At 54.8% G+C, this 20,492-nt stretch overlaps 2 protein-coding genes across 10 annotated transcripts in view; both read right to left on the bottom strand.

Moving 5' to 3' along the window:
* The window catches only part of DNM2 (dynamin 2), an 85,331-nt gene extending 75,896 nt beyond the window's left edge, over positions 1–9,435 (bottom strand). For all 9 annotated transcript variants that reach the window (XM_080815977.1, XM_080815976.1, XM_080815975.1 and 6 more), the window contains exon 1: positions 9,133–9,435. In XM_080815977.1, coding sequence (XP_080672103.1) covers positions 9,133–9,293 — 161 coding nt within the window. In that variant the 5' untranslated portion in view covers positions 9,294–9,435. The remainder of the gene's footprint in view (positions 1–9,132) is intronic.
* A 1,402-nt stretch (positions 9,436–10,837) lies between these two features.
* Positions 10,838–19,512, bottom strand: QTRT1 (queuine tRNA-ribosyltransferase catalytic subunit 1). Its single transcript, XM_080808878.1, has 10 exons — positions 19,247–19,512; positions 19,007–19,075; positions 18,780–18,918; positions 15,332–15,410; positions 15,134–15,249; positions 12,992–13,130; positions 12,654–12,729; positions 12,428–12,537; positions 12,252–12,339; positions 10,838–12,155 (listed from the first exon to the last, which is right to left on the bottom strand). Exons 1-10 carry the CDS (start codon positions 19,487–19,489, stop codon positions 12,003–12,005), a joined length of 1,212 nt encoding a protein of 403 aa, XP_080665004.1. The 5' UTR covers positions 19,490–19,512; the 3' UTR covers positions 10,838–12,002.
* Positions 19,513–20,492: the final 980 nt, after the last annotated feature.

The following is a 20,492-nucleotide window of genomic DNA, read 5'->3' on the forward strand; positions in this document are numbered from 1 at the left end:
GTGCAGTGAAAATGATCCAATTCTGGTTTCTAGGGACATTCATTCAACAAATACGCATGTTCCTACTACGTAGCATGACAGCAAGGAACACACAGACAAAATTCCCTGCCCGTGAGAACCTGCCATTCTGTTGGGGGTCAGGAGAGGGGGGAGGGGCACAGGTGGTGGGAACAGAGAGAGAGACAAAACAATGAAAATAATTTCAGGTGCTAATAAGAGCTCAGAATAAAACACGTCAGGGAAGGGGGTCTGAAAGAGTGCAGGCCGGGTGTGAGCCAGGGTAGGTAAGGGCTGGCCTCGAAGAGAGGGGAGCTTTCCGCAGGGACCCAAGAAGAGAGAGGCAAGCAGGTCACACAGAACTCTGGACAAAGAGGAGATGCAAATGAGGGACAAACGAGGCCTCAGGTGAGAGTGAGCCTGGGGGATTCCAGGAGCAGGCTGTGTGGCTGGAGGGATGAAGGAGGGGGAGACTGGGAAGAAGGGAGGGCAGGAGGTGGGGGGGGGAGCACAGAAGTTGGGAGGGAGGCAGGACCCAGGGCAGGTTGTGCCAGAGGAGGGACGTGCCCCGACTCAGGGGTCCACAGGCACCCAGAGGGGGTGGGGGCTGAGGGCAGGACCCAAGGAACCAGGGTGCAGGCGGCTATTCTCGGTCAGACCGAGCTAAAGGGGAAGAGCAGGGTGAAGCCGGGGGAGGACCTGCTGACGAGTCCCAAACCAAGCCCAGGGAAGCGGCTCCGTGATGGCGCCTGGACCACCACGCCAGGGGGAGGGGAGGGGAGGCTCACACACCCCGCGCTGGCCACCGCGCTCCTCTCCCACATGCTGCGCAGGTGCCCCTGCCCACGTGCAAATCCTGGGACTAGATGACCAGGAAGAGCCTCAGCATCCACCCCCAGCAGGCTGGCAAATATCCAAGGTGCCTCGGTACCCTGCCCACTACACGGCCACGACCAAGAAGAAGGGGGATGAAGGAGGGTACGTGTCGTGACGAGCGCCCAGCGTTGGGACGGACGCGATACTGAACACCTGAAACCAATATTACACTGTGTGTTAACTACCTGGAATTAAAATTTAAAAACTTAAAAAAGCAAAAAAAAAAAAAAAAAAGGAAGAAAGAGAAAAGGACAGAAAAGACAGCACCGATGAACGAGCTGGGGCCCACAGCCAGGCAGGATGGGCACAGTATGAATTCATAGGAATGCCAGCTCCCACCCGTTCTCCTCACCTCAACGGAAAGACCTATGCCTCCTCCAGGAAGCATTCCCTGACCACCACTCCCTACTTCCCTGACCACCAAGACTCCCTACCAGAACCTGTGTCTTCCACGTGCCTCCACACCCCTTGTCACTGTGCCTCCCGAGAGGACAAGCAGCTCTGGGGGCTCACTCACAGCAACGCCCCCACTCAAGCCCAGCCTCTGCCGCTTGCGAGGGGGGCGCCATTCTCCCCCGGGGCCAAATACTGACTGAGAGAATCCGTGGGCAAGTGCGGGGACTTGGACACCCCCACCGGCATGCCTCCCGCCCCAGCTGCCTCGTCTGTAAGATGGGGCCGTCCCAAAAGGACACACAGACAGTGTGTGTGCTCTGCGCCTGGCACACGGCAAGCACGTCGAGGATGTGGAAAGTCTGTTCGGTGTGGGAGGAAGCCCAGGGCCACCCCCGACGCCCACTGAAGGAGGCCCATCAAGCACCTGAGGTGTGCTACTGGTGCGCTACTGGGCCCGTCAGTGGGCACTGCGAGGACCTGGGGGGGTTGGTTTATTCGACACCTGGCCTTGTTCCAGAAATCTCTGAGGCCACGGTGCAGGACACAGGGCAGGAAGAGTGAAAACTCGACCCTCAGAAGTTGGGCCACGGGTTGAGGGTGCCACTCCAGGTCCAGGCCAGCAGGCCCCGGGGAGGCCTCCCATGAAGGTCAAGGCTCTGGGTTCAAGTCTGGCCACCCACAGCTGCAACATCCCTGGGCAGGCCTCTCTGACTCAGTCTCCTCACCAGTTAACAGCGACGGAGCATCGACCGGCCTCAAAGTGAGAAAGGCGCCCGGTGCCAAGGCCCCAGCGTGGATGACACACACGAAGGGTGCCGCCACTTCTCACGGGGACAGCCACGGCAACTCCCGCTGGCCTCCTTCCTCCATTCCTTAGCCCTCTGGGGCCATCAGGAAACTCCAAGCAGCAGTGACAGATGCTCCAACGCAGAAAGACCTCTGGGACGTGTTAAGTGGCCAGAAAGCAAGTTGCCACACTATGTGACTGGGGTGGTCTCAGTTCTAGAAAGCAGGCACATTGAAGAAGAACCAACTGTTGGCAGGGCTACAGATTTTCCACAGGTCCCGGCAGGGATTTCTGGACAAAAACACACAAGAGGGGTCTGGCAGGATCCACCCCAACCTGACAACGGGGTTCCCTGTGGAGCCGGGAGGACGGGACGGGGCTGAAGCGTGTTCTTCCTCATCAGTTTCCCTTCTCACGAGAACTTGGCCTTCGGTGTCCTACTTGCATAATTAAAGTTTAGGGAAAGTAGGCCTCCCACGGGCACGCTCCTGACCCTCCTGTGCCTGCTGGTTCAGGCCTGCATCTCAGCCCCCTCTCCAAGAGCGCAGCAGCAACCCGGCAGGCCGGGATGCGGGGCTCTCGCCCTTCCCCCTGCAGGGGACACTCTGCCCCCAGGCCTTCAAGCGGCCGTTGCATTGCACCCACCGAGCCCCTGTCCGAAGCAGCCCCCACCCAGCCGCTCTCTCCGTCCCCCGACCATCGTCGCCGCACTTCATGTTCAGAAAGTTGTTCGTATAACCGTTCACCCAATCTCTATCCATCCTGGTCCCCGTGGGACTCCCAGCACCCGGCAGGGGAGGTGCTCCCGGACCCGGTGCGTGCGGCTGGACACGCGGCTAACAACCTCAAAGGGTGCTGGGAGCCAGAAGTTGCTCCACCGTCCCCTCGGCCCCCTCCTCGGACAGAAGGGCCATGGCGTCCACTGTCCACTCCACGCCTTCCCACCCCTAATGTCCCTGAGCACCCGGCTCTGGAGGAGATGGGCCCAGTTCAAGGTCCAGCTGCTGCACTCCTCCCTGCGTGACTTCAAGTCAGTTCCCCTCTCTGGCCTCCGTTTCCTCACCTTTGCAAAGCAAGGATGCTAAGAGCAGCAGCCCAGGGCTGCCGGGACCACATTATCAATTTTTAGACAGAAATCCCCAGGGGAGGACACAGAGCGATGCTCGACAAACATCACCTCCTAGTGGGTCATAAATATCCAGCAGCCTGTGAAGCCAGGAGTCACCCGGCTCCCTGTTCAAGCTGAGGGTGACTCCGGGAGGTAAAATCCCCAGCACCCATCAGGGACCTCACTGCCAATATTAACAGGAACCCAAAACGCACCCAGAAGCGGAGTCTTTTCTCTCCCGGGCCATCTTGCTTCAGAGGCGAGGCAATTTGTCTTTTATTCAGATGGGAGCTAATGCCCTATAAATATCTCATTATTGGCTTGCATTTTCCCAAAGCTTTCACACAATAAGGGCTTAATTACAGCATGTGGTTAGCAACGCCAGTAAATTAAGGGTTCGCTGATGTTCCCATTTTTTCTTGCAATTGAGGGCCCTGTAATTTCGGCATTTCCACTCGAATCCGGCAAGAGCTTGGCAGATGTGGCTCTGACCCAAATGCAAACACCTGGCAAGACACGTGGTTCCCTTCCGTCGGCGCGAGCTCTGAAAACCCTCAATCTAGAACTGTCCACAGGCTCGTCCTCTGCCCTCAGCCGGAAACGACCAGCTCACTGCCAGGGGATTTCAATCCGCGTACCTAGTGAGGGCCAGTATCCCTGGACAAGTAAGTCTGAGAAAGCCCTCGGCCGCCTGGAGCTCAGCTCTGGAGCAATCTGTCTTCCCGGCCATAAACATAACCCGAACAAGCAAAACCAAACCAAGAATCATAAAGGGAGACCACCCACATGGGGGGGTGGCTTTCTGGCGGCATACACCTTCCCAGGCTCTTTGCTCTGAAAATAAAACTGCTTTGAACGAGACGAGAGCACACCTCCGCTGGGTCTGGGAAACGAACAGGTCTCACACAGCCTTCCGGACCCTTAAATCTTCTCGCTCCCTGGTAGCTATTTCATAGCTGGGTGTCCAACACCCTGTCTAGCCAATTTGCTACTGTGGGGCATTTTTGCTCCCCATCTCCCACCACCACAGGCTAAGGGAGCATAAATGACTCTCACACCAAGTAGCTAACCCCAGCCACCATTTCCACTTAGCAACGCACCAGTAAGAGGCCCCCGCTAGCATTTCTGGATCTGACTCAGTGGAGGGTCCCTGTTAGATCCCTGCCGGGCCAAAGCCAGAATGAGGCCCGCCACATGAGAGGTACTCAATTTATGGTTCCGCTAAAATAAGGTGGTTTTATACAAACAAAGTAATTACGAATTCCTTTTCTTTGCGGAAAAAGAAATTAACTGATGGTGAGTCCTCATCTGGGGCTTTTGCAAAACACAGGGCTCTCCTATTTCACAAGGATTAGCTCATCTGAGCCTCAGCCCGCTCCCAGGGGAGAGGGAACATCCTGAACCCCATTTTCCAGATGTGTGAAGTGAGGCCCGGAGAAGCGAGGTTATTCAGTGGACCTGTGACAGGGACAGCCACATTCCCACGGGCGCCTTTGGACACTCCCCATTCAGGCTCGCCCCGGTACTACTGACCACACAGGCAAAGAAACTTTAGTTTTGCACCGCAAGGAGAAACAGTGGAAACGGCTGTCATTTCCAAGCAGCTTCAAACACCTAGGACCGTGAAGGCACGTGCTGGTCCCTCAGTCTGGCAGGGGCGGGAGCAGCCAACAGTCATCTGACAGGTATCTGTCCAGCACCCACTGTGTGCCAACCAGCCTGGTGCAGCCATGTCTCCCAGAGGGACACATCACTGAAGACCAAATGGAAATGGGGCTGGAGATGGTAGAGACCCATGGGCAAGCTGAGTCTTGTCAAAAGAAAAATGGCACTGGACCCCTCTGTGAGCTGGCAAGTACTGCTCACTGAGAAAATCAAGGTAAAGCTGAAAACCAAAGGCAAGAGCCCTCAGCTTTCCCAGAACCATGTCCGGAAGGATTGGAATGGCGCCACCACAGCCTTCCCTCGGCTCAGAGCCTTCCCAGGCCCCCACCCCACCCCACCCCAGCACCTGCTAATCTCATCTGCCCTGACTGTCCTGCTATACTGGCCTGCAGGCAGGCCCACCTCAGGGCCTTTGCACTGGCCGTTCCCACAGCCTGAGATGCTCCCCCAGCAAATCTCCACCAGTGGCTTTTCCCGCACCTGCTTAAGTCTTAGCTCAAATGTCACTTTCTCAAAGAGGCCTTCCCTGACTGACCCCCCCGCCACCCCATCCTATTTAAAACCCTAACTTGCCCCTGCCCTCTCCAAGAGCCTACTCTTCTAGTCCTTAACAGTTATCCATTTCCACCCTGTTTCTTCCTTATCTGGCCCCTTTCTTATCTGCCCCCCAGCACAGGGGTTTTGGTATCTTGCTCAGGGCTGTGTCTGCAGCCCCTGAACAGGGCCGGACACACGAGTACGCGTGCTCAGGAAACATTTTTCAGTGAACAAATGAAAACTGCACAGTGTTTTAAGCACTTTTCCTGTGCTAGACACTCTTTGGAGCATTCAGTCCTCGCTCCACCCTCAATGCCAGGCACCAGATGACTTTATCCTCCCTAAGAGGTGAAACACACCCATCTGGTCACCTGAAAGGGGCCCATGAGGGGACACTGTTAACAGCCCCATTCCCGAGCTGGGGATACTGATGTTCAGAGGGGAAAGGCTCACGGGATCAAGCCCAGCCCTGGGGAAATTCTGAGCTGGGGACCTCAACCTCAGCTTCCTCCTCTTCTCCCAAGGAAAAATTTCCCAAGCTCCTCCCTCCATTTGGCTGCTGAGGCTAAAAGACCAGGGTCACTGGAGAGCCACATCCTTCCCCCTTCTTGGGGCCACATGCTAGTATAGGGCGGACAAGCCAAGGGTCTTAACCTCAAAGGTTTCCAGGGCCAGGCAAATGTAAAATGAGGCTGGGCGAGTAGTAGGGAGTAGTGAGGAGTGTGGCACCTCACGTCGCCGCTCCTAGTCTGACCCAGGCACCTGATGCCAAGCAAGACCTGGGCCTAAGGAGACCAGAATACGATGATCATAACAACATGGGCATAGGGTCAATGCACTCGACACCCATTAACTCATGCGGTCCCCCTGGGGAGGGTCTAGTTATCACCCCATTTTGCAGAAAAGGAACCTGAGTCCACTTGGCCAAAGTCACACACCCAAACACGCTGGAAGTCAGGTCTATGGCCCGGAGCCTGTGCACACCACCACTACACTCGAAAGATGTACAGCTAAGCACTGCAAAAATCTGAATTCTGATGCAAAATATAAATACTGGCAGCTAATTAGAAACAAAAAAGATTTTAGACACTGCGCAGGTGAAACAAAAGACCAGCGCACAGGCCTGGGCCCCCTGCTGCGGCTCTACAAACACTGGTACAGGCTGAGCTAACTGGGCCATTCTCCCTCGGACCACATTCTTAGAAAACCAACAGGAGGTGCAATGAAACAGAGCCGCCCGTGCTGACCCCCAGGCACAGGCGCTTGACATACTCTCTCGCTTATTCCTCGAAACCATCCAAGATGTCCACCGTTAAGGGTCCACAGCCCAAAGAAGCAAACAGGTTCTCATTCAAAATGAGGCCCGCCCGCCGTCCCCCTAAGGCAGGGCTTGGTAGCTAAGAAACCTTACCCACGCTCCAGAAATAAAAAGAAGTTAGCTCTGTTTGAGCAACCCATACCCGAGAAGCTTTTTTACAAGTCTGGTTCTCAGGCCCTGAACTAATGCTCTTAACGACCAAGGTCACATTGCAGGCTTCTGGGAGCAGGTTGCCACAGGAGCCCACTCAGTTGTAGGTGCCTGGGAGGGGGCGTAAGAGAAAAAGGGGAGGGGCAGAGAGGCAGAGGGGAGGTGGGCAGGGGAGAGAGACCCCGGTTCCCCAACCCAGAGCCCCCAATTCCTCACTGAATGGCCCTGAGCACGAGTGCTCTGCTGAGCCTCAGTTGTCTGATCTGTAAAGTGGGATCATAGCAGTGTCTGCCTCATCAGGCTTCAAAGCAGTCTAGTGTGTAACTCGAAACACTTTCATTCTGATTAGTTTTTGTTGCTGATATAAGAGGAACCAGCGTGGGGAGTAACAGCCTGTCCGTGTCGACCTACTGTGCGCCGGACAGGGTGTTAAGGACTTTCAACACACCATATCCCTGCATCACGGCAACAGTCTTGTCGAGGGACTCATCTCCCCATTTTTAGGAGGGGAAACTGAGGCTCAAAGAGGCCAAACCCCCTGTGCAAGGTCACAAGGCAAATGACATGGACAGAGCTTTGCTGTGTGCTCACTGAAAGCCTGGGCAGGGAGGAAGATAACCATGCAAAGGGGCCCACAGCCCAGCCCAAGGCTCAGCCCAGGCCCAGCTGACCCCAAGTCCACACCTTTCCGCCACAGTGGACAACAGGCAAGGCGCCAGAGACAGAGCAGCAAAGGAGGAAATTCATGCCGCTGAGAGCAAAACTCCGGGCCTCCGGGAAGGCAGGGTGGGGCTAGGCACCCAGCTGGGTTCCAACGAGCCCTAGCCTGGTGCCCTTGGGCCAAGGATGAGTCTTTACTGAGCCTCCCAGCTCGTGCCTAAGCTGGGGATAAGAGAACCTCCAGCTCGCGCACTGTGGGGTTCAAGATGCCGACAAAAGAACTCAGCCTGGGGCCTGCCACAGGAACATCACCCCTTAACACCGAAAACAACCACAGTAATAATAACGATGACTATGATGTTATCATTCAGCAGCCACAGGCACAAATCGAGTCCTTCCCAGAATGGAGAAGTGACAGTCCATCTGGGAGGCAGAAGGGCAAGAAGCGGGGGAAGGGAGAGGAAAGAACCGAACACCCCTGGAGGCCACATGTCCAGCTCTCATTCATCCGCTTCCTGAATCCTGGAAACAGCCCACAGAGCGGAGTCTGTCCACTGGACACATGGGTCAAGAGGCTTCCCAGGGCTGCCCAAAAGCCTGATCAGGCTCCAACAAGGGCCCCCAGTTTGCAGGCTTTCTCTTGAGAGTTAGCCTGTGTTCTGGGGCCCCAGAGCACTGTGACAAGGGCAGGCAAAGAATCCTGCAGAAAGGTTGCCCCGCAGGGTCCTACTTCTAACTGACAGGGAAATTCAGGTTTCATCCTTCAGTTCCCTTGTCCTCTGCATGCTCCCACCACCCCTCGCTGCTGCAGAGGTGGGGCCAGACAGCCAGGGCTTGCCAGGGCACTGATGGGCAGACTAAGATAACGCCAGACACCTGTACAGACAGACAAAAGGATCCATTCGGGAGAGAAGCCAGCGTTTGCCAGGGACCAAGCTTTGGAGTCAGCCTAGGAGAACCAGACAACCGAGTCCCCCAGGGTCCAGCCAGCCAAGTCAGGCTGCAGAGGCCAGCCAGAGTAACCCAACAGAGACACGGCGAAGTGTTAAAGTCTGCGAGGGGCACGGACCGGCGGCCAGACAGCACAGGTCACCCCAGACAGCTAGCCAGGCAGCAGGGGCTGCCCTGAGGGACTGGACAGATGGACAGCCAAATGGTGGTGGCAAGGAGTTCTATCCAGGACAGAGAGACAGCCAAATAGACGGCAGGGGCTGCTCCAGATAAATCAACAGCCAGCCAGACCACAGGAGTCGAACCAATAGGTATCCAGCTGGCAGGTTTCGGACAGACAGAGAAGGACCTAACCCTGACCCACTGGCAACCAGATGGTAGAATTCATCCACGAAAGCTGGGGACCAGAAGAGTCGGCGACGGTCCACCGCACTTCCTGGCCCACGCCCCCCAGTCGGTGAGACGCCCCCCAGTCGGTGAGACGCCCCAAGGGCCTGAGCGGGATCCCCAGACCCTACAGGAAGCCCTCCGCCCTGGGCGTCCCACAGAGCCCGCCTCCCTGTCCCCGTCCCCGTCGCGGGCACGCAAGCGCCGCAGTTACGCCGGCTGCGCAGGGCGCGCCATTCCCGGTCCGCCCTCCGCGCCCTAGGCCGCCGCCCGCCCGCCGTCGCCGCCGCGCTCGCTCACCGGCCGACGAAGTTCTCGAGCACCGAGCTCTTGCCCGCGCTCTGGCCGCCCACCACGGCGATCTGCGGCAGGTCCAAGTGGCAGCTCTGGCCGATGGAGCTGAACGCGTCCTGCAGCTTGTTGACCAGGGGGATCAGCTCTTCCATCCCGCGGTTGCCCATGGCGCCGGTGGCCCCGGACCGAGCGCCCCGCGCTCCCCGCCTGCCCCGGCCCTTAACGACGCGGCCCCGCGGCGTCCGCGGCCGTTGCTCCCCGCCCGCCCGGGCCTCGGCGCGACGCCCGCTCCCGGCTCGGCCTCACAGTCGCCGCCTCATCCGGTTCTCAGACGACACCCGACCCGAGCGACCTCCCGCCCGGGCCCCGGGGCTGCGCCCAAAGCCCTCACACCGCTCCCGATTGGCCGGCCGCGCTGCCACTCGTACACGCGAGCCAATGAAAGAGAGGTATAGGCCTGTGGTTGAGTGACCCTTCCCCCGAAAGACCTCCCGGCGGGCCCATTGGAGTCCAGAACTGTCGCTTTTGCGCAAGAGCCAATAGCGTGAGGGCAGCGAGTTGTCAAGGCCAGGAGGCGGTGTTTCGGAAAATATAGGAAAATAGGCTCCGCCCATTTTGGGAGGCACCCTATGGCAATAACACCCAAGTCTTATTGGCAGGAAGACCCGCCAGTCAACAGTGCCGGCCAATGACGTTAGGGATCGATTCATCGACTCTGGTTTGTCACTTGACACTACCTAGTTCCCTAAGAATTCCCCATTGGTTTATATAAATATCACTCCATTCCTCCAGCCAACAAAGCCAAAGAGGACGGGCTTTGACCTCCGAATCCTGACTCTGATCGAGAACTTCTCCGTCAATCAAAGAATCTCCCGTTCTTGTGATTGTTGTAAGTCTGTTAGAGTCTTCTGGAGTAAAGAATAAGGCGCACCATACTCGCCGAAGGGCGACATCTCGTGGTCGGACCCGGTAGTGATAGTCGCTTCTGAGTTTCCGGCCTCTGGAGAAAACTACAAGTCCAAGAATGCATCTCGGCCCGGGGTTGCAAACCAGCACTTCGCGCGGGGTTTCAAAGCACTTTGAAGGGCAGTCCGGCGTTAGTAGTTCCTGGGGAGAGGCGGTTTAGCGCTGCATCGTGGACTCTCATTTTCATTCCTGTAAAGTCCCACCTCCACGCTTTTGCAAATGCTGTGCCCTTTCCTAGGATTACCTTCCGCTCACGCCCCGACTTGATTCCGCTACCGCCTGCAACGTTGTTCCCCTGCCTCTTCAAATTGAGCGTTTCGTGACCTTTTCGAGTACCCAATGAAACTCAACGGACCCTCTCCCCAAGTAAAGATATTATTTTGCAGTCGGTGTTGGGGGTTCTGGGAACTAGGAATCTTGACCTCGTGGGGAAAAATGCCAGGGATAGGTGGAAGTATTTTCTAAAGTGATCTGATTCCCCTGGGCATAGATTGGCCAGAGAGAAGTCCAATAAGGAGTCAGATATAACGGAGATAGGGAAGGGGGCTGATGAGGCAGTAACAAGGGAATGGCAGTGGCCAATGGTATATGCCTGCTCCAAGACCTAAAACCCGGGTCCCAAAGAGGTGGGCAAAAAGTAAACCGACAAGGCTTGGCATTGCAGCCTTGACCGCAGTGACGGAAGCCTGGAAACACCCTACATCCCCTTCGCTGAGCTCGTTAAATAAATACTGTGCAACAGCTGTAAGACAGGAAGTCTTCATGTTCTGACGTGTAAACAATTTGAAATATACTCAGAGGAAAAAAAGGTACAGAACTGCACACAAAGGGCATCCACATTCATGAAAAATATATATACATTGGAAATCTCTGGGAGAATACACAAACCGATCAAATAGTTTCATTTTTATGCTATTAGAATAGTGGGTCCTACACATTGTCCACAGGATTACTTTTTCAAATAAAAACCCATATCTTCTCTTCTAAGAGCACCAGCTCTATATTTGGCCCCATCTAGGTTAGATCATGTGCCTATCTTTTTGCTCACTTCATTCCTCTGAACCTGTCTCCTCATCTGTAACACAGGGACTGCAGCTACAAATGCATCACAAAGTTGCAAGAATTAAACACACATGACAACTACTTAGAACAGTACTAGGGGGGTGCCTGGGTGGCTCAGTGGGTTAAGCCTCTCCCTTCTACTCAGGTCATGGTTTCAAGAGTCCTGGGATCGAGCCCCGCACTGGGCTCTCTGCTCAGCGGGGAGCCTGCTTCCCCCTCTCTGTGTGCCTCTCTGCCTACATGTGATCTGTCAAATAAATAAATAAAATCTTTAAAAAAAAAAAAAAAGAACAGTGTAAGCATCTGCTAGATCAGACCTACTATCACCATCACTGTGTTTACTGACAGCAAAATTAAGCCACACGTCAAGAGTCAAGGCTCAGAGCAGGAGCTCTGGAGCCAGGGGGCTTCGTCTCAGTGGTGACCTTGGGCAAGCTACTTTCCCTCTCTGCCTGTTTCCTCACCTGTGGAAAGTTTGGGAACAAGTACCCACCCTTAGGCTGGCTGGGGGGCGGGGTCTGAGCCACGGGAAAAAGGACGCAGCTCCCGTGCTGGGGTACATCCTACATGCCGAGCTGCGCCAGGTGGTTTCCAGAGAACAGCTGCTGCCAAGGTCACTTATTATTATTATCAATGGGGGGAGCAGGGGTGGGGGGGGCGTGGAACTGGACACAACACGGGAATGACACATTGGCCACAGGGACACTCAGAAGAAGAGGACCAAGACAGGCCACCTTCCCAAGAAGGCACAGATAACACTCTAAATTAGAATAATAATTAAAAAAAGAAAATCCTTCTGTACCTCCCAGTCCCTCCCCTCCCCCCTCCCTCCCGCCCCCCAAACCAGATCAACTCAGAGTAATCCCCACTGAGGCCAGGGCTTCAGTGGCCCAGGTGGGACAGAGGGTGGGGTCCCCATACATGGTGCCCATGAAGTCCCGGACGAAGTCAGGGAAGCGCTTCTCCACGATGCTGGCCCTCACGGCGCTCATCAGCTGCAGCTGCAGGGGGTGGGGGGGCATGTCAGCCAAGGTATCAGCCAAGGGGCCCCAGGACCCTCCCCAGTCCCGCCCCCAGGGCCTGGCCCACCCGGGCACCTGGTAGGCAATATTGTGGACGGTGAGGTGGTGCAGGGCGGCCGTGTTGTCGCTGTGCAGCAGAGCGTGCAGGAAGGCCCGGCTGTGCCTGCGGACAGGAGGCCGGGGCTCAGCCCCTCGGAGTCCCGCTGCCGTCCACACCCTTCCCCAGCCCCCCCGGGCCCAGCTTCCCCTACTGCTGGCAGGTGGGACAGGCACAGTCGTTGTCTATGGGCCGGAAGTCCTTCTCATACTGCTTCTTCTTCAGCTGCAGGTTCCCGGTGGGCACCAAAGCTGAGCCAAAGCGCTGGGGGAGGGGTGGACGAGGGCAAAGGGGGGGGGTGTCAACCAGGTCTTCATCCGCACCGGCCCCCCCCACCCTGCCCCCCCAACCCCCCGTCTGCCCCCTGCCCAGGGCCTCACCGCCGTCCGCGTGGGGAAGACGCAGTCGAACATGTCACATCCAAGAGCCACGCAGACCACCAGATCGGTGGCATAGCTGAGAGGTCGGCCGTGGCAGGAGGGAGCAGAGAACCTCATGCCCTGCTCACACACTCAGGTCTCCCCCCACCCTGCAGACACCCCGACTCCCCGGACACTGGGCCACCTTCCCCCCGAACCGCCCCCAGAGGAAAGCCGTGTCCTCCTCCGGTCCCCTCCCAGGCAGGGCCGTGTCCTTCCACCAACACCAGCCCCGGCAGGAGTGCCCAGGAACCTGCTCGCTCCCCACAGGTAGGGCCGCTTCCCCTCCCTCCACATACCCGACCCCCATCAGGTAGCGCGGCTTGTCCTTAGGCAGCCTTGAGGTGCTCAGTGCCACCATCCTCCAGAACTGGCCCTTGCTCTCGCCCCCGCTCAGGCCCCCGATGGCGAAGCCCGGCACGTCCCTCTTGGTCATCTCTGGAGGTACAGGGCAAGGTGAGGGGCCACCAGGCAAAAGAAAATACGCCTCCTCCTCGGCAGCCCCGGGGCAGACCCTGCCCAGACATGCAGTCCCTCCGGAACAAAGAGGGGGAGTGTCTGTCTGTCTGTCTGTCTGTCCGTCTAAAGGCTGCTGGTGGTCTCAGCTCCCATTTGTTGGATGCCTGCCCCGTGTGACGCCCCCTCCCCTCCTGCTCCCTTCACCGACACCGAAGACGACACCAGGTATGTTTGGAAACTGAGCATTTCCCAGATTCTAGAACCTAGAACATCCCATGTGCTGAATAATAGTCTGTCCTCAAACTCTGTAATGTTTCGGCGGCAAAACATGTAGAGACTCCCACCAACTAGGGTAAATAACCCCACAGGTCTAGGCTGGCCACCAAAGGAGTTAGGTGCAAATTTCCGAGCATTCTGCATTTTAAAAATGGGCCACTAGGCCCCAGAAAGGCAGCTCTGCACCGTTGTTGGGGTGTTCGGGTCTCCACACTGGCCCGAGGCCGCATATGCCAGAGGCTGGATTTGAACCCGGGTCCAGCCTCCGAGCCCAGCCGTGTCTGGGGCCCCAGTTGCCTAGTTCCACCATGGGAGGCCACAGCATCGACAAAATGGACCCGGTCCAAGGGTCAGTTTTCGAAGCTGGAACGAGCAGCCGAATCCATGGCGGGGGGGCGCAAGTTGTTCAAATGTGGCCTCCCAGCCCCTCCCCCTCCCCGCGGACCCTGATCCAGTCCTGGGGAGAAGCCAGACGGCACTGGTGCAGGTGAGCTTGGAGCATTTTGAGAAGCAGCATCAGCGTGGCCTCGAACCGAATCTGCTACGGCAAGACCAGCGCGGTTTGTTGTATTTTTTTTTTTAAATGAGCGAACAGAGAATGCCAGGAAATGTTCCACATGTTAAGGCTAATGTTTCCTGAAGTCTTGGTTCCTGCTTTCATCTATGTCCACACATACTGAGCTGAGACGGGAAATGTGTCTCTGCCTGGGGGGGTCTCTGGTAAAAAGACTTACTGGACTGGGAGCTGGGCACAGCTCGAGAAGAAAAGGAATTACCGCCAGGACATTCTGCACAACGGTACACACGGACGCCAGGCGGAGGCCCAAGACTTTGGACAGACTTTCCTGTTTATCCTCTCACTTCGACCCATGACACTGGGAACATGTGCCCATTTTACAGAGGGAAAAAGGGAGCCTCAGAGAGGCCAAGCCACTAACCCAAGGGTGCACAGCCATGAAGCAAGAGATCAGAGGTCTGGATCCGACCAGACAAACTCTAGGACTCAGAGTCTGGCCTATGACGCTTCATTGCCTTTGAGTCCCCATTTCTATCTCCCTTTCGTCTCCATGGCCTCGGCCTGTCACTCTTCCCCTGGGCAAATACTCCAGCCTCTTCATGGGCTTTCTGCTTCTATCCTACAGGGATATTTTCCATGATGCCTCTTGGTCGCTGTTACTCTCCCACTCAACAGCCCTCCATGGCTCCCCAGTACTTCAGTGTGGTATCCCAGGGCCTCCCGTATCAGCACAATGCCCTGGGCCCCACCCCTCACTCCTGACCCTGGGGAGGAACCAGCACCTGCATCGGTTAATGCTGTGAGTTCTACAGCCCGAGAACTGGGTCTAAACCCCAGCTCTGCAACGTCCAAGCTGCGTGGCTTGGGGTAAGTGACTGTACAGCCCTGTGCTTCAGGTTCCTCTTGTGTAACCTCGGGCACCTGGGAGTTCCCACCTTATAGGATGGTTATGAAAACTCTGGATCAATCTGTGACCGGCCTATGGCGTAGCATCCGGTGAACACCTCCCAACCGCGAGCTGTTGGAATGACTATCATTCGGCAAACATTCTAGTCCGTTCTGCCCCCGGGCCTTTGCTTCAGCTGTTCCTTCCACCCCTCAATAACCACCGTGCACACCATCACATGCCAGGCCCATGGGGGGCCCTCAGTGATGGACAAGCGCTGGATGGACCAGCGCATGGGTCTACCTTCAAGGCAGGTGGTCCGGAGATCCGCGTCTAGCCCACCCTGGATGATGGCAAAGAGGTTTTGCTTGTCTGGTCGCTGATGGGCTGCAATGCACCGGTCCAGCCAGCGGATGGACCTGTGAGAGGGCCCAAGTCAAGAGCCGTAGGGGAAGCGGACAAGGCTACAGGACTAGGATCCCCTCCTTGACACACACACACCTGTACATGGCCTCCTCCACGCGTGGCCCCGTCACAGTGCTGCTGACCACATCATCTAGTTGCATGATGATGTCCGAGCCTGGGGGGTGAGACAGAAGCACCATCACTGGCAAAGCCTTCACTTCCTGCTGGGGATAAGCTGGACCTTCGAAGTGCCTCCCTGGGTCTTGCTGGCTTCCACACAGCCCCCCAGTCTGTTCATACAACAACCAGAGGGAGGTTTTGAAAATACCCATCGGATCTTGCCTCACGCCAGCCAAAACCCTGCCCGGGCACGTGGAATGAAATCCCACTCCAGCAGAATTAACCTTCGAGAGCAAAATGTTGCTCATACAAAGCAAACCACCCCGGTGTGGCAGGCAACGGGACCACGGGAGCCCAAGTGCCCATCACCAGGTGTCTGGCTCAGTAAGTCAGGGTCCAACCCTTAACACAATGTTCCTTTCCCCCAATTCCAAAATCTAGAAACTTCTCAAAACCAAAGACTTTATCTCACGCCTACGGCATGTCTAATTTGGCAGCAAAACCCAAGACAGTCATAATCTTTAATAAAATCCGATTTAGCGGGTGACTTATTCAGTCTCAAAAGGGAAAAAAAAATCTGACATATACTACAACATCGTGGCCATTAGGCTCAGTGAACTAAGCCAGACACAAAAAATGACAAATACTGTACGATTCCATTTATATGAGGTCCCTAGAGTAGATGGCGGCAGCCAGAGGCTGAAGGAGGGGGATGGAGAGTTAGTGTTTAATGGGAACGGGGTTTCAGCTTCGCAGCATGAAGAGTTCCGGAGAAGGATGGTGGTGAACGGTTGCACAACAGCGTAAATGTGCTTAGTGCCACTAAATCAGACACTTAAACACGGTTAGAGTCAGGACAGCTGGCTGGCTCAGTCAATAGAGCTCCCCACTCTTGGTCTCACGGTCATGAGTTCAAACCCCACATGGGGCATACAGCCTACTGAAAAAAATAAGTAAATTTTTCGAAATAAATTTTAAAAAAGGTTATAGTGGGGCACCTGGGTGGCTCAGTGGGTTAAGCCTCTGCCTTCAGCTCAGGTCATGACCTCAGGGTCCTGGGATCGAGTCCCACATCAGGCTCTCTGCTCAGAAGAGAGCCTGCTTCCCCCTCTCTCTCTGCCTGCCTCTCTGCCTACTTGTGATCTCTCTCTGTCTGTCAAATAAATAAATAAAATCTTTTAAAAAAAAAGGGTTATAGTGCTAGCTTTTTTTTTTTTTTTAAGATTTTATTTATTTATTTGACAGAGAGATAGAGAGCACAAGTAGGCAGAACGGCAGGCAGAGGGAAAGGGAGAAGCAGGATCTCCTCGGAGCAGGGAGCCCAATGAGGGACTTGATCCCAGGACCCTGGGATCCTGACCTGAGCTGAAGGCAGCCTCTTAACCAACTGAGCCACCCAGGCGCCCTGGTAGCTTTATTTTTAATGGTAATTTAATGGTAAATTTCATGTTACATGTATTTTGCCGTATTTTAATTTAAAAAAAATTTTTTTAAGATTTTATTTATGCAACGCAGAGAAAGAGAACACAAACAGGGGGAGCGGCAGGCAGAGGGAGAAGCAGGCTCCCCACTGAGCTAGGAGCCCAACAAGGGGCTCAATCCAGGACCCTAGGATCACGACTTGAGCTGAAGGCAGACGCTTAACCAACTGAGCCACCCAGGCACCTGACCATCTTTTTTTTAATGGAAAGAGGGAAGTTTAACAGGGTACTGCCCAGACCTACCAGGACACTATGTATGTTGCATTATCCTTCTAAAATACTACAATTCTGAATTAACCTAAAGAATTTCAGATGAGGGGCTGTGGATTTACACATGTTAGAAAAGCTCAGGGGGACACTGCCAAGACGCATCATTCCAGGAAAAAAGCACGGAGTACCACATAAACCAGGGATGGGGCAATTTGAGAATCAATATGGATCGATTCAACTGAAGACATTGAGACACATCAAATACATCTAAACCCATGATTAAATAAACAAATAAGCAAACAAACCAACCAACCCACAATTACATGGTGATCCTAAAAACACTAAAGATTCATTCATCCCTGCTAGAAGATGCTAAGTAATCAATCCATGAGAACTAGTAAATAAGGAAAAGAATGAATCCCACTTTTCCTATATAAATTGAACTACTTCATCTCCCAGGAGTAGGTGAGGGACGTTTCTCTTTACAGAAATAACCTGGTTGGGGCGCCTGGGTGGCTTGGTGGGTTAAGCCTCTGCCTTCGGCTCAGGTCATGGTCTCAGGGTCCTGGGATCGAGCCCCGCATCCGGCTCTCTGCTCAGTGGGGGGCCTGCTTCCGCCCCCTCCCCCTCTGCCTGCCTCTCTGCCTACTTGTGATCTCTCTCTCTCTGTCAAATAAATAAAATTTTTAAAAAGAAAAAAAAGAAATAACCTGGGTGATAGATGAAGAAAGAACATGAACACTTTGGAACTCCTAATGGCATGAGAGTCCCAGGCAAAGAGCACGATGGCTCCCAGGGAGATCCCAGCAGAGGTCAGGCGCTCACTGATGGAAATACACACACTGCGAAGCCCTCTCGCTACAGGAAACCAGAACCTGATTTGTGCAAACCTCGAGATCTGACTACCAACTACAGTAAATCCAGAACGCAGAAGAAGACTGTTACATGCACTGTGGGGATGTGATCAGCAAAATTCAGACCCTGGGACACCCTACGGGGGAAAGGAACTCATCTCTTTAAGGAGCAAATTTATGAATAAATGGACAAACAAATGAATGAATGATGAATGGATGAATGGATGAATGAATGAATGAATGAACAATGAATGGATGGATGGATGGATGAATGAATGAATGAATAAATAGGCGCCCAGTGGTGAGACAGAGCCCCACCTCCAACCCCACCTCTGCCTCCTCCCTCAGCAGGGCTCCACTTGGGATGCTCTGCCTCTCCTCCTGGCCCTCCCCTCCTCTGTCCCAAATAAATAAATAAATAAATAAATAAATAAGGTCTTTTCAAAAAGGAAGACGACAGGAAGGAGGTACAGCTAGAAACTACATAATGTGCACTATATATAATATATATCACAGAGAAATGTTCATTGTCTTTATCAAGGGATGAAGAATATTGACGGAAACAGGAAGGACCGAAGGCTTCCCCCATCGCCCCCTTGCGGCTCTCATTATTTCAATTTATCGTTGCCCCGCTAATTTGCCATTTAAAAGAACAGCTTTAGAGATATGATAAAAGCTCCTACATGCCAGGCACTGTGTTAAGCGATGAACAAACATTACGTCATTATTTCTGTGAACTATCCTCACTTGAGTTGGCTCCTCTGAAGCTCAGGCAGGGGGAGTGACTTACCCAAAACCGAACATCCCCTAAGGACCCGGCCCGCCTCACCTCCACCCTCTAGAGGCAAGGCAAGGGCAGGTGGCCCAGGATTCGCTCACCTAAAGCGTTCTGGATCTCCACGGACTTCTCCGGGCTCAGAAGGGTCTCGTCGCCATCGTAAGGGGAACGGAAGCGGACGCCCTCCTCCGTCACCTCGGAAAGGGACACCAGAGACACCATCTGGAAGCCGCCGCTGTCCTGAGGGAAATCCCACCGCAGGGCTGTCAGGGGGGTGGCGCCCTGGGATCCCAGGCGCCCTGGGATCCCGGCCCCGACTCCACCTCACCGTCAGTAGATTGTGGGGCCAGTTCATGAAGCCGTGGAGACCGTGGGCTTTCTGGATCAGCTCGGGGCCCTGGGTCAGGAGAAGAAAGGATCAGATTAGGGGGGAGCGCTACTCTGAGGGCTCATGTTGGAGGGCAGGCCTGGCCCCCTACGGTCCCCGCCGCTCCCTCCTGCCCGTGCCTCGGAGGTGCCCGTACTCCCCACTACCTGCCGTCTCCCCATCAAGGCAGAACCCACCCACCGGTCTCAGACCCAGATGATAGGTGTTGCCGAGGCAGATGCGGCAGCCCAGAGCGTCCAGCTGCTCGGCCGTGATGCCCTTCATAGTGGCCTGCGTGCCCACTGGCATGAACACGGGAGTGGCTACCGGCCCGTGCGGCAGCCGCAGCTCGCCTGCCCGGGCCCTGGATCGGCTGCATTCCGCCACCAGCCGCATGATCCGCGGGGCCGACTCCAGGGACGTCGGGCTGACTGCTGCCGCCATTTTAGCTAAGGGAACCACGTGGCCACTGCAACACTCTGGGCGGCGCCATGTTGATTAAAGTCACGTGAGGCGGGCTGCGGGCGGTCTCTCTGGAAGCAAGTGAGGGAACCATGGCAACGGACGCCAGCATGCTCGTCCCCGCGGAGCCGCTAGTTAGTTCCCACCGGCTGTGTCTGGTCCGACAAATAAATATTGCTATGGATTCGAATCCTACCCTGGTCACTTCTCTGCTCTACAATCAAAGCCTCTCTCCAAGCGTTCATTTTCTCCTCTATAAAACGGGGCGAATAATAGTGTTTTGGTATTAAAGACGTTGTGAAAGGGGCGCCTGGCTGGCTCAGTCGGTAGAGCATACCACTCTTGACCTGGGGGATTCAGGTTCAAGGCCCACGCTGGGTGTAGAGATTACTTAAAATCTTTTAGCAAATCGATAAAAATAAACTTTGTAAAGATTGAGAAGCATGGATGTATAGAGATCGTAATAAGCTGCCTTGCACAAGCTTTTGTCTGTCTTGCCCATTGATTTGTCCCAAGAACTTAGAACAGCTCCTAGCACACAGTACGTGCTCCATAGACGTTGGTTTATACAATGAGAGCAAGAATCCCAGATTTATAGAACAGACTTGAGACTCAGAACCTAGCCACATTTATACGTTCATTTATTTATACCTTCATTATACCTACTAGTGCCAGCCTTCATGCCGCACAAGGATGAGAGAGGCTGGGTCATGGATTTATTGAGTACTGTGTTCTACTAATACTAACAAAATATTATGTACTATATTAATTATTATTGTTGAAAATGGAGCTGATATCTGTCCCGGCCAGCAGAGGGCAGCATTGCCCCAGAATCCTTCCGCTCGGTGGCTCACTGGCCTAAATTGCGCGTTATCTGAGCAAGACTCTGACCTTCAAAATGCCTTGGGCTAATGATGCCAGCTTTTCTGAGTGGTGGATAGTCTTCGCTGAGGCCAAGGCCGGAAAACGCCCAACCATGCGGCCC

The sequence above is a fragment of the Martes martes genome (assembly GCF_963455335.1).
Source record: "Martes martes genome assembly, chromosome: 1".
In the NCBI taxonomy this organism is placed as follows: Eukaryota; Metazoa; Chordata; class Mammalia; order Carnivora; family Mustelidae; genus Martes; species Martes martes.

Excerpts from the sequence above, each read along its gene's own strand:
- QTRT1 (XM_080808878.1), bottom strand. The coding sequence starts at position 19,489 with ATGGCGGCAGCAGTCAGCCCGACGTCCCTGGAGTCGGCCCCGCGGATC. Across the intron at positions 12,730-12,991 it reads CGCTACCTGATGGGGGTCGG|CTATGCCACCGATCTGGTGG; the intron begins GTATGTGGAGGG and ends CCGACCTCTCAG. Across the intron at positions 12,156-12,251 it reads TCCACAATATTGCCTACCAG|CTGCAGCTGATGAGCGCCGT; the intron begins GTGCCCGGGTGG and ends CACCCCCTGCAG.